The sequence below is a fragment of the Euprymna scolopes genome, chromosome 24 (genome assembly GCF_053919585.1).
Source record: "Euprymna scolopes isolate OS-2025 chromosome 24, ASM5391958v1, whole genome shotgun sequence".
In the NCBI taxonomy this organism is placed as follows: Eukaryota; Metazoa; Mollusca; class Cephalopoda; order Sepiida; family Sepiolidae; genus Euprymna; species Euprymna scolopes.
This window is the reverse complement of record NC_136505.1, coordinates 99,392,167-99,405,568: the sequence shown is the minus strand read 5'-3', so window position 1 is coordinate 99,405,568 and position 13,402 is coordinate 99,392,167. Positions and strand designations below refer to the sequence as shown.

Genomic DNA, 13,402 nt, shown 5'->3' with positions numbered 1-13,402 from the left:
GAGAGGGTTCAAAAAGAAAAAAGGGTCCATGGGTTAAAGTAAGTTTAAGAACCACTAATCTAACCGATAACTCTGGATGGAACTTGCACTAGAATGCTCTGGCCAGTGTTAAAACTGAAAAATACATCCAACCATTCTGTATGGTCAGCTGCCCAAGATCTCTTGAGTTATAAGAGAAAGAACACAATATGCTGGACATTGCCACGGAAGAAAAGATGAGGTACTGTGGGATCCTCAACACGGAACCGCCAAAGTAGGAATACTTGTCAAGACGGACACAAAATTATTGACAGAAGACACTGACTTTACAATTTGAAAATCTTCCTAAAGCCATGGAAGATAAAGACCTGTGGAGGGAAAGACCTGTGGAGGGAAAGAGTCGATTTGGTCTGGGCACCCGTCTGGAACGATGACTATGTAGTGTTTTATTTTAACGGCAATTTAGCATCCGTTATTTTATTGGAATTCCTTATTGAGATGAGTATTATTTATTAATTTTTATTTATTGTGGACTATTATCCTCATCTTTTCTTAGTTGTTTCACAAGGTTTCAGCCAACTATTCCTCTGGCCTTCGTCGGGTGGTAACCGCATCCACTGCAATTACTGCCATCCGTAGTTGTCATCTCACCACGTTTCTGGCCGGCTTTGGGTAAGATTGAAACCACTACCTTCAGACAATTCACACCTGGAACCGACAACAACTATGGAAGGCAGTAATTGTAGTGGATGTAGTTAGGAGATTCAGAGTTCCTATCCTGTCGCGGTTACCACCTGATGAAGGCCAGAGGTATAGTTGGCCGAAACGTTGTGAAACAACCAAGAAAAGATGAGGATAATAGTCTGCAATAAATAAAATTAATTCAGCAGTCATCGTTAAATTAACGAATTTTGAAGGTTTTCAAGTATTCTGAAAACAAATACCGCATTTAAATTGGGGCAGACTAGATATTAAGACCTTTATTATCCAATGTAATCTATTATGTTTTCACTGACGGCCATGTTTGCCCCACCTAAAAGATACTAAAAAAAAAAAAAAAAGGTACTAATGTGTATGTGTGTTACAACCCCATGTTACAAACGGCGATCATCACTGACATTAAGTAATACATTGAGAAAAAAAAAAATGTCTTAATATCCAGAAAATTGTCTACTCCAAATTTAAATGTGATTTGTTTTCGGCATACCCGAAAACCTCTACAAGTCACCATTTTAAAGGAGAGTGTTCAGTTGCCATTAAAGTAAAAATTTACTGTTGTGCCATAGGTCCACTGATTAAATAAAGGGCTCTGTTCAAAATTCACTGCAAATTTCAGAGTTTGGCAGAATTCACTTGAAGCAGGTGGAGATTATCAGCCGAAACTTTGTGAGAATAGCACACGAGATGAGAACAGTAGTTCAAAAAGTCTAAATTGTTCACAATGATTTTCTTTTAAATCGGCTTTATTAAAATTTGTTTAATTTTTTTTTTTTCTAAAACACAAAAGACATTTTATATGATAATTTTATTAATATAAAGGCATTAAACCACTTCTTTCAAGTTGCATTCAACAATACGCCGAAAAAAAAAAAAAAAAAAAAAAAAAAAAATGAATGGCCGATCCCCCAAAAGTTAAAAACATTATGATGCCTTCTTTCACTTAAAAATTCAAAATTGCAGAAATTTTTATGACATTCTCAGTATTTATTCACGATGATGGAATATAATTTTTTTTTTTTTTTTAAATCTGGGTGAAAATGTATTTTGTATAAAGAAAAGATACCTTTACTAAAAAGAAAAAAGATTTTAACGCACGAGTTAAATTTTTTTTTTTAATGAAAATGCATGTTGACAATTATTTTTTAAATATATGTCTTATATATTACGAAAAAGACCCTAATTTAAATCTAACTTTAAGAAAAAATAATTCCTCAAATTAATGATATTATCATGTAAGAAGCCGTTGTTTATTTAACAATTTCATAAAAAAATACGATTGCAAAAAGTATTTTATGTGATCTTAATGATAACAGTAATGAAAAATCTTACAGCATGATTTTATAGCATTTTTTTTTTCGTGCATGAAGGTGCAATCAGCAGTGTAAGAATTATTTTTTAATCTTGAACATAAAAAACTAAAATAAAAATAAAAAATCTTTTAAAAAAATCAAAATGCCAAAAAATTAATTTACTTGTATTACAGCCGTACAGTATTTTCCCCTTCCCTCATCGTCATACAAATTTTATTTTTTTTCGCAATCAACAGCTCTGCAATTTCACAATTAAAATTACTTTACGTCATTCCTAAAGTTTTAATAAAAAAAAATTTAAAAAAATGCTAACATTTGTAAAGTAGGCTGTTTACAAAAAAAAAAGATTTTTAATAATTTTTTTCATTTGAAGAAAAAACATTGGTAAATAGATGTAAAACAAATTGAGAATTAAAAACAAATACCAAGTTAAATATGAATCATTTTAGATAAAAATAAATAAAATGTTAATTATGGTCATCAAAAATTATTCTAATTTATATATTACAACAAAATAAGGGATAATTAAATTAACTTTTTTATTAACTTGCAAAAAATAAAGAAATTTCAATTTCTATAAACTATTACAAAATCATTCCCCTACATGAAGTTAAAAATAAAACGAAATATTATTGCAGTTATTGTCTTCCATACAATTCTGCATACTCAGTTTATTACGAGACCAAATACCGTTTTTTTTGTTTTGTTTCTTTTCACAAGAATTTATAAAGTAGAACACTGGGATATGTTTTTTTCAGGCTACGAACTGGAATACAATGTTTTCTGACCCCTGGTTATGGTATTCACTGCTCCTTACAGTGTTATTTATAACGTTATTTGATTATATACACGTGTATTACTGTAATTCCAAAATGGCAACCAGATTTTTTTTTTTTTTTTTTTTTTTTTTTAAATGTATTTTAAGTAAAAAAAAACACAATTACATACTTGAGTGTCGTGTCAAAATTAGTAAACATTCAAAAAATTTTTTAAAAAATGATCAAATAGAAAAATAATTACAAGTAAAAATGAAAATTTATCACAGTGTTTTGTTATATTGATTAATGTGGTAGAGTTCTTAAAGGCCAAGGGAGGTAACTGCAATCTACGATTTTGATAAATCTAGCATTTCAAAATAGAAAATGGCAGACCATTGTTATCAATAATGGTTTTATCACTCAATGAGGACCCCCCCCCCTGGACTTTAGCCATCTAACTGTGTCTCGAGCTATCCGCTGCCATGTGGGGCCCACGTGCTGTATTAGATCATCCCTCCACCTCGTTCTTGGTGTTCTCTTTGGCCTATTATGTTCATGAGGTGTCCCTTCCATTGTTCTGATGGACCATCTGTTGTTGCCATGTCTGGCTACGTGCCTTGCCCATCTCTATTTGGAGGTCTTGATGGCAGTATTGATGTCAATAACTTGTTTGCTGGCAGATCCATATGTTTGTCTTTTTCTCTTATACAATGATGCCCTACATTATCTTCTCCATCTTCCTTTGTGCCACTGCCAAGATTTCAGTTTGTCGAGTTGTCAGGGCCCAGGTTTCACAACCTTAGATCACAGGTAGTGGGACCGCTATTTTCTATGATTTATTTTTGTTTTATATATATATATATATATATAAAAAAAAAAAAAATCTTCTAGCACATCTAATTGACCATTTTTGGGAATTTTTACTAATTTCAACAACATACATGTAATAGTGTTTTTTAAAATCCCATTTCTTAAATTGTTTTTATGCTGCAGAAATAAAATTCTAATTTACTTTTTAATGTGTTGATAATTCAATTTTAAGTTCATGTTTTAATTGCTTGTATTTTTTCTTTCTTGTACAAGAATTTTTTTTACCGTTTTAAATTTTGTTTTTACATAAGAAAGGTAAATGAGCAGAAAGGTTATTGAACTCTACTTCAAGTCGGAAACCGCCCCCCCCAATCCCACAAATACATTATAAATGAAAAAAAAAAGGGAGGGGGGCAGATTTGAATCCCCACCACCCAAAAATAGCGACCCCCCACTCCTGCAAAACACAAAAAAAAATTAAAAATAAAATTTTTGAAAATCGAAAATTAAATCGGGTTGACTTGTTTTTGAAAACAAGGCCAGGTTGATTTATTTTACTTGTGAACAATATTCAAAATGGCGACCAGTAAATTTATAGGCAAAATATCAGAAAATGAATGGTGACATTGGCTAGGTGTATAAGAACTACTTAACAGCGACAATTTGAAATGTGATATTTGATCAAAACAGATCCAAAATACTCCTAAAAACCAACTTTTTAATTGTAAGTCTTCATTTGGTCTACCAGGCCAAAAAAACATTTTTCAAAATAAAATAAAAACAATCGAACTTAAAATCAAAAATGAGTTGGTTTAAATCTGATTTTTAACAGTTTTAAAACCGATAATGATATCCATGTATTAAACCGCTTCTCTGACTTCCTTCTTTATGCGAATTTTTTCAATTATTGATTTTTATTTTTATAGAGAATGAACCTCACAAAGTTCCTTTTATATAATAGATAATAAGCATGGAGTAAGGGGAAGTAACTGATGTCCATCTTGTTACAATTAATGGCAGATATCACTGATTCATGGGTTCATTAAAGCATATGTTTTATGTAATAATGTAGTAATATATACCGGGGAGGAGGTGGGGTTAAAATAAAAAAAAAAAAGTTTTGGTAGGTAAGTATGAGGATCGAACCCTTGAGGCAAAGTTGGAAATTAAAGTGTGAACAAAATACATGCAACGTTAACCATTGGGCCACCGCGAAATACTAATGGAAACATGTTTGAATTTATTTAACTATTGTGAATTGGCAGGTGCACGTTTTAATGACTTAATGAGGTCAACTTTGACTGCGGGGTAGTATTTCATTTACTGCGGGGAACGCTTTTTTTATTTTTATTTTCCCCAAGATGTTGGGGGGGGGGGGGGCCCAGCTCTCCATAAAAAGGGGATTGCCCAAATTGAATAGCAATTGTCTGATATAAGGAAATATTTCCACATTGATCAAATCTGATTGCTTTCGGACATTTCTGGCGATCGTGACCAGAAAAATACAGCCAGAATTAGTGTCGCTTTTATTATACAAAAAAGCCTAATCCACATGCGGCGAGCGAAAAATGTTGAATATTTATCTTCTCAAATTCAAGCAAATTAAATAGACAGGCGACCTCCGTTGTTAACTCGTAGATATTATGATTTATATGCGATATAAAAAGTTTTAAGTTGTGAGCCGACCAACTGCTTCTCGGAAAAAAAACCTTTCTTAGACATACACAAAAAGCGAACATACATACACACATTTTCGCTTTTATATATATATATATATATATATATATATATAGATTCCATTCTAAAATGGATAAGTATCGAAAATATCACAAAAATCTGACTATTAGTTGATTTTTGCTAGATTTATTAAACACGGGTATGTTTTCACGTTCAAAAGGCTAACTACATGGGAACGTTATTTTAAAGCGTCAATTATGTAAACACGATTTTCGTCTCGCAATTTTATTATTTTCGTACGATGAAAAAAGATTTTTTTTTTTTTTTAATTATTACTAGTTTATTTTACACTTCTTTTAAATGATAGAAAAGTTATATAGATAATATTAACTTATAATAAAGTTACATCGTTTTACATATGGGGGGGGGGGTCGGTAATTCTGTGGTGAATTTTGGAGGTGCCTAATGATTATATCAAAAAAATTACGAAAATCAATAAGGTAGAAAATTATTAAAGAAAATAAAAATAGAATTTGAAGAAAACGATCGTAAAACACACAAGAGTTCAAAAGGAGGTAATTTTCTGTTTTGATTCAAACAAGATGGCAGCAAATTTTCACCTGCTAACACGATTTTTTTTAATATATAATTCAGTAATATTCAGACTGCATAATTTGGAAGCTACCATTGTAATTTATTAGAATTAACAAGAAAAAAAAAAACAGTTGAAACCATTGTTTTTAGGGTTTCTTTTATCTGAAAACTCCATTTATCGACTGCAAAATCTTGTCCCAATAGCGTAGAAGCCCCTTAAATTTTTACTCGTAATGACTTCTCAATTGAAGATAAACATTTTGAATGCCTTATTTTGTTCTTGCCCCAAACTATTTAGCGCCATTACCATATTCTTATTTATGTAAGAAAAGTGAAAATGACTTCACTTAACGGTTCTGATTGCTAAATGCCTTACCGGGGAATTCCGACGGGACTGCTCATGCATTTTTATAGACCACAGAGCACAAACCATAGTCCGCTAGCTTTTCATAACCCTAACACTGACCTGGTGTTTAGCTCCCTGGAGAGAATTTACTTTACACGTCAATAACAAATAAAATGTTCATGCACTGAAAAAAATAATTGAAAAATAATACTAAAAACACAAATGAACATTTTTGCATTATATACAACAAAACGCCATGGTGACATTGGCTAGGCGTATCAGAATTTTGGGGGAATTTTTGACACCCCTAACACAACTTACATAAAATAAAATATAAAAAAAATCCTAATTTCTCTTTTTAAAGTGGGTTGTTTATTTTCTTTATGGAATATACTTCCAAAATAAACTATTAAAGTTGTTTAAAATATAATAGAAATATTATTTTTTAAAAAACAGTGTTAAAAAAGTGCCTACGCGCGTTCATGCAGCCATTTTTTTATGTAATGAAATCAATTGAGTTTTATGAGTTAATTTTTTTCAATTTTTAAACTTTAAAAATCTATGAATTTTTCTATTGGTTAAATTTTTAGGCTAGATGGCTAACGCAAACGTGTAGTTTTTATTTCGTTCTGTCTATCCGTAGTTCTAAACAAGAACAAACACTACTTCCGGGGTTTTGATAAGAACATAAAAATGCTTACGTAATGGCAGCTTTTTTTCAAATAGTCGTTTAAAAAAATTCTTTTATTTAAAAATAAATGGAATTTAAAATATAAATAAATTCTTAATGAAGAATGGCAGTACACATTAAATAGTATTTTTTTATAGGTAAGTGATTTTTTTGAATTTATATCGATTTTTTATAATCGTAGTAAGTAAAATTTTGTTGATTTTCTTCAAATTTTTTTTAAAGAAAACCGATTTGAACAAATATTGCATAGTTTGTTATAAACCTGTTATTTTTTTTTTTTTTTTAATTTGGTTTTTGCTCCTTAATTGAAAAAAATTAGGGTTTGAATTACATTTTTCAAGTAGTTATAACCTTGGAAAGATAGGAGGTCGAATTATTCAATTTTTTCATGCATTCTTAATATTGGTTTCTGACACTGCTATTGGCTGGGTTTCTACAAGTATTTTGTTTAATTTTCGATTTTGAGCGACTGTTGAGACTCCCTAGATGACCATGTAATGTCAACTATTTTTTTTTTCTAATAGTCGACGCTACTTTTGTCTCAAAGTATTTTGTGTTTTTACTGATTTTAAAGCGTTCATCAAATGTTACCAAAGGCAATATAAGTTACTCTTCTAGCTTTGCTGAATAAGTTTTTGGTGTTATAACTGCTTTCGAAGGGTTTTAATTGTGAAGCGCAAGTTGTGTTGAGCGTCTAAGTTAAACGTAAACAAAGATGATACTCTTGCTTTTGGAGTCCCGAGGATCAGTGAAAAACTCGAAAAATAAAAATAGAGACAGAAATCCATCCAATAAAGGTCACACTAACATTTATTTAGTGGGTTCAAACCACATTTTATTCTATTTCTTATTTTGAAGTCATTGTCGAGACTTTAAAGATGTAAAGAAAAATCGCGGCCATTTTTTTTTTTTTTTTTTTTTTTTTTTGTTCTCGGGTAGCGCTAACACTTGTTTTTCCGAACCGAATAAATATTTTACATTAAACACATTTTTAGCAAAAACGGTACTACTGCAGTTTATCGCCGAAAATGACGCCATTTTTTTTCTGGCACCTGTCGTCAGAATCGAAGGCTACCCGGAAAAAAAAAAAAAAAAAAAAAAAAAAAATGGCGTCTCCAGTTTTCAGCGATAAACTGTCGTAGTACCGTGCGTGCTTCTGCATTTATTGACCCGACTTCCACAAAGTTACTCAGGTGTGCCCGGTAGATGACAGAAAGAACAAGAAACGGTCGGGCGAGCCTTATTACAAAAAAAAAAAATAAATAAATAAATAAAACTATTACAACCTCCCTACGTTATGAATGGTGACAACCAAACACTGAGAGTCATCAAGTAATGCCAAAAAAAAAAAAAAAAAAAAAAAAAAAAAAAAAAAATGCCTGGGTTTGTTTTACTCTACACAAATTCGAAAAAGTTGTCACAAAACAAATATATAACAAATAAATGTTATCAAAAGCAAGATAAGTTACTTTCCTACCTAACTGAATATGTTTTTAGTGTTTATATTTAATGTAACATGTTTATTCAGCTCGAAAAACAGTGTTTACCGATGTATTGGGAAATTTGGTACTAGTGCAGAGAGTGATCAGGATGTAAATAATGTTATTTAAAAAGCCATTCTTAACATGGGGAGGGTGTTTTGTACCTATTCTATACTTCAACCTTACAATTGAGAAAAAAAAAAAAAAAAAAAAACATCATGAAACTTTAAACTTGGAAATACGATTTAAAAAATAGCGCGGATCACTCTCTGCACTAGCACTGAAAATTTAAAATGACAGCCGACTCTCTCTCTTTGAGGCGGTAAGTTTGGGAAAATGAGTTATAAATAAAAAAAAAAAAAAAGACAAAATACTGTTAGAAACTCGCTCAATATATGTTACCGTGACATAGGCTGACATATATTCGGCGGGTTTTTAACAGTATTTTGATTTTTTTTATTTATAACTCCTCTTCCCAAACTTACCGTCTCCGAGAAAGAGTCGGCCCGCCATTTTGAATTTTCCAACATCGGTAAACACTATATTTTTCGAACTGAATAAACATGTTACATTAAATATAAATACTAAAAACATATCCAGTTGGTTAGTTGGTTAGGTGGTTGTTTTTGTTTTACGGCATATCAACCTTTTTCAGGTTATTTAATGTCGAATCTAGTTATTTTCAGGAACGATTTTTAATGGAGTATTTTTTTTTTTAAGTCAGATTCTATTTAACCCATAGTTGGGACCCTAACAGGTCCGAGTCAGAGTGGACCTGGGAGCAATGGCAATTAAAGGGTGGCTCCAGGCTCCACACTCCAAGGCCCGCAAGTTTTATATATATAATATAGTTTTAGGTCATATCCAGAACCATATCCAGTTGGGTAGAAAAGTAACTTATCTTGCCTTTGATAACATTTATTTGTTCTATATTTGTTTTGTGACAACTTTTTCGAATCTATGTGTACAGTAAAACAAACCCAAAATTTCACTTAATTTGATCGAGTAGTTGTTTTTATTTACAGCGGAAAAACACGTTTTTATGAGAGCGCGTTGAAGGCAGACATCTTGGATATTTTTTAAATTTTTGTTTGAATTTTAGAACACGCCACGGGAGATAACTCCAGTCAAAGCGCCGACACTCCCCATTTTTAATAACTAGCTTTTCTTCCTAAAAATTGAACCTTTTGCTTGGTATCTTAAATTGTTTTTTTCGCTGTAAAAAACGGATTTGTATTACTAATACACAGATTCGAAAAAGTTGTCAAAAACCAAATATATAACAAATAAATGTTATCAAAGGCGAGATAAGTTACTTTTCTACCTAACTGGGTATGTTTTTAGAGTTTTTATTCAATGTAATATGTTTATTCAGCTCGAAAAAATACAATGTTTACCGATGTATTAGAAAATTTAAAATGGCGGCCGACTCTTTTTGACACGGTAAGTTTGGGAAAAAGAGTTATAAATAAAAACCTAGACAAAATACGGTTAAAAACTCGCTCAATATATGTTACCGTGACATAGGCTGACATATATTCGGTGGGTTTTTAACAGTATTTCGCATATATTTTTTAATTTTAACTCCTTTTCCTAAACTTACCGTGTCAAAGAGAGTTGGCCGCCATTTTGAATTTTCCAATACATTGGTAAACATTGTATGTTTTTTCGGGCTGAATAAACATGTTACATTGAATAAAAACAAAAAAAACATCCAGTTAGGTAGAAAAGTGACTTATCTTGCCTTTGATAATATTTATTTGTTATATATTTGTTATTTGACAACTTTTTCGAATCTATGTGTATGGTAAAACAAACCCGTCAGTCTATGCCTACGTAACATACATTGAGCGAGTTTCTAACAATATTTTGTCTATTTTTTTTTAATTCTGATTTTAACAGGTGTCCGAAAAAAAAAAAAAAAAAAAAAAAATGGCGTCTCTATTTTCGGCGATAAGATTGTAGAAGTACCCTTTTTTTCCTTTTTTTTTTCAAAAGTTTTTTTTTTTCTAAAGTCAAATCGTCGAAAAGTTTTAAAAAGGTGGAAACACGCATTTTAGGGGGTGGGCACTCTCGTACAGGTCTGTCAAACTCCTTAATGACATTTAGCGGCTATCACCATTCTTAACATGGGAGGGGGTTGTAACAACTTGTGTTTTATAATAAGGCTCGGCCGGCCGTTTCCGGTTATTCCCATCATCCGCCGGGCACACCCGAATAACTGTAAACGCAGAAACACCAAACACGATTGCAATATATTATTAAAGTTTTTATTATGTTAAGTTGTTAAGCTTGCGTGTACCGGCCGCCACTACCACTGATAGCATAAGGAAGTGCATTTGCTTAATATCCAGAAAACAAGTCGTTTTAAAAGGTGATTGTTAAGGCAGAAAGTAAATAAAAACGGTGCTTTGTGCACTTTTGCCACTGCCCTAGTTTAAAATAAATTTTGCAGGTTAAATTCAAGCTTCACGATATCTTTATTATGATTATTAAATTGTTAGGTGGAAGCACAGAACAATTACAAAACACTCTCCTCTCCCCATGTTAAGAATGGCTTTCAAAATAACATTTCAGCAGCACGGTGGCAAAAATGCACAAGTACCGTAAAAACTTACGAAAAAGCTTTCAAGCAGGCCCCCCCCCCCGAAATGGTACTAGTGCACTTATTGATCCGTGCTGAAATAATGTTATTTAGAAAGCCATTCTTAACATGGGGAGAGGAGGAGGGTGTTTTGTAGCTATTCTGTACTTTAACTTCACAATATAATTAAAAAAGACATCATAAAACTTTAATTAAACTTGAAAATACTATTTTAAAAATAGCGCGGATCAATAAGTGCATTAGCACCCAAAAATCACTAGGTGGCTAGAAAGTGGGTGCTCATTTTACGTTAAATTTATATAGAAAAGTGATCCCCACTCTTTGAAAAAGTAATTTCTTTATGATAAAAGCCACTACTTTGCGCCAGTTTTAAATGTTATATTCGTTGTCAGTGAAAACCGTACAAGTCGTCATTGTAAAGGTTTTTTGGGAGTTGGAGAGAATTTTAACTACAGATTACTTGGTTTTATTTATAGCGAAAAAAAATAAATTAGCGTCCATCGTTTTGCATTTCAGAAACCCGGGTCTCAATTCATATGGTTAACTTTCGGCTGTAGGTAGAATTCAATACCGGATTTTACCGAAACCAACATCGTCTGCCATGGGGCTCGATTCATACAAGCGTCATAAACAAACTACTTGATAAAAAAAAAAAATGACAACGAATTATCGGGTTTGTATTACTGTACACATAGATTCGAAAAAGTTGTCAAAAAACAAATATATAACAAATAAATGCTATCAAAGGCAAGATAAGTTACTTTTCTACCAAACTGGATACATTTTTTGTGTTTTTATTCAATGTAACATGTTTATTCAGCTCGAAAAACATACAGTGTTTACCGATGTATTGGAAAATTCAAAATGGCGTCCGACTCTCTCTTTAACATGGTAAGTTTGGAAAAAGGTGTTATAAATAATAAACTAGACAAAATACTATTAAAAAAAACACCGAATATATATCACGTTATGTCACGGTAACATATATTGAACGAATTTCTAACATTATTTTGTCTAGTTTATTATTTATAACACCTTTTCCTGAACTTACCGTGTTCAAGACAGAGTCGGGCGCCACTTTGAATTTTCTAATACATCGGTAAACACTGTATGTTTTTCGAGCTGAATAAATATGTTACATTGAATAAAAACACGAAAATATATCCAGTTTGGTAGAAAAGTAACTTATCTTGCCTTTGATAACATTTATTTGTTATATATTTGTTTTGTTTTTTTGACAACTTTTTCGAATCTATGTGTACACTGTACAGTAATACAAACCCGAATTATCAAAATGAAAATGATAATTTGAAATAAAAGTTCACTTTTACATGCATTCACAAAATAAACTCGGATTTTTAAAATCGCGATAAAAAAAAAAATATTAAAAATCGATTTTGGGCGAATACCAAGTGATCACACACACACACACATATATATATATCAACAGTCTATAATCGAACTAATAAATACTAGGGTTCGTTTTTCGAAAATCTAAAAAGCTATCTAAGAAAAGCCGGATATCTAATATTCAATTATCTTTTATTACATTTACCTATAATGAAAATAAAATTATTTGATTTCAAATTTTCAAGTGCGAAAAAAAAAAAATTGGAGGCGAACCAAACCACCATTATTATTATTCTGTCGACTGCAACAATTCGAAGCATTCTCCAACCACACAAAAACAAAGAGACAAACACACTTACATCCTTAGTAGAAAGAGTATTTGATCTCATATCCAGTGGCTCCTGTTAAATTATAGCGTTAGCAGGTGAAGCGTAATGCCCTGCCGCATTCCTCTCTCGACGATGCCTTGATTACGACCACCATGCCAGGGAAGAAAACGATGGCAGCGGCCATTTTGGATATCAACACGAGGCTATGACGTCAGAGAGAGAGGGAGGGAGGAGAAAAGAGGGGGGGAGACGATGGGGGGAAAGGGAGAAGACGAGGGGAAGAGACGAGAACAGGGGGTGAAAAAGGAGGAGGGGGAGGGAGGAGAACACGGGAGAAAGGAGGAGGAGGGCAGGGAAAGAGGTGGCATAAATCGCTTTTGAATTAGTTGGGAGATTCCCACGGCAGCAAGTTATACCACGATTTAATGTAAGTGAAGCTGACGGGGTACTTGTGTAGATTGACGACGTTTTAAACCAGCGCATTTCAGGTGAAAATATTATTACGTACTTATGTGTTGTTTCGAAATTAGTCTAATTTCCAAAAATTATTTATAGGTACCTCCAGCGCGCGCCACAGTTTTACCCCCCCTTGTATGTAACACGATGTAACTGTAATTTAATTTAATATTATCATCCTAACATTTTTACCATTTAAAAGAAGAAGCTTCAAATAAACTGCTAATATTTTTTTAAATTTTTTACAGCATATAAAAATACGAGACAAAAATCGTGTTTACATTATCGACGCTTTA

At 32.1% G+C, this 13,402-nt stretch overlaps 1 protein-coding gene across 16 annotated transcripts in view; it reads right to left on the bottom strand.

Annotated features, from left to right (window-relative positions):
- Window positions 1–12,978, bottom strand: part of LOC145246866 (palmitoyltransferase ZDHHC3-like) — a 170,200-nt gene extending 157,222 nt beyond the window's left edge. For 9 of the 16 annotated variants that reach the window (XM_080108723.1, XM_080108727.1, XM_080108730.1 and 6 more), the window contains exon 1: window positions 12,681–12,860. Coding sequence is in view for 2 of the 16 variants with exons in the window: in XM_080108730.1 (XP_079964856.1) it covers window positions 12,681–12,682 (2 nt within the window). In the remaining 14 variants the exon portion in view is untranslated. Of the gene's footprint in view, window positions 1–12,680 lie in introns of all 16 variants that reach the window. The other 7 variants (XM_080108726.1, XM_080108724.1, XM_080108728.1 and 4 more) reach the window with 6 other exon arrangements.
- Window positions 12,979–13,402: the final 424 nt, after the last annotated feature.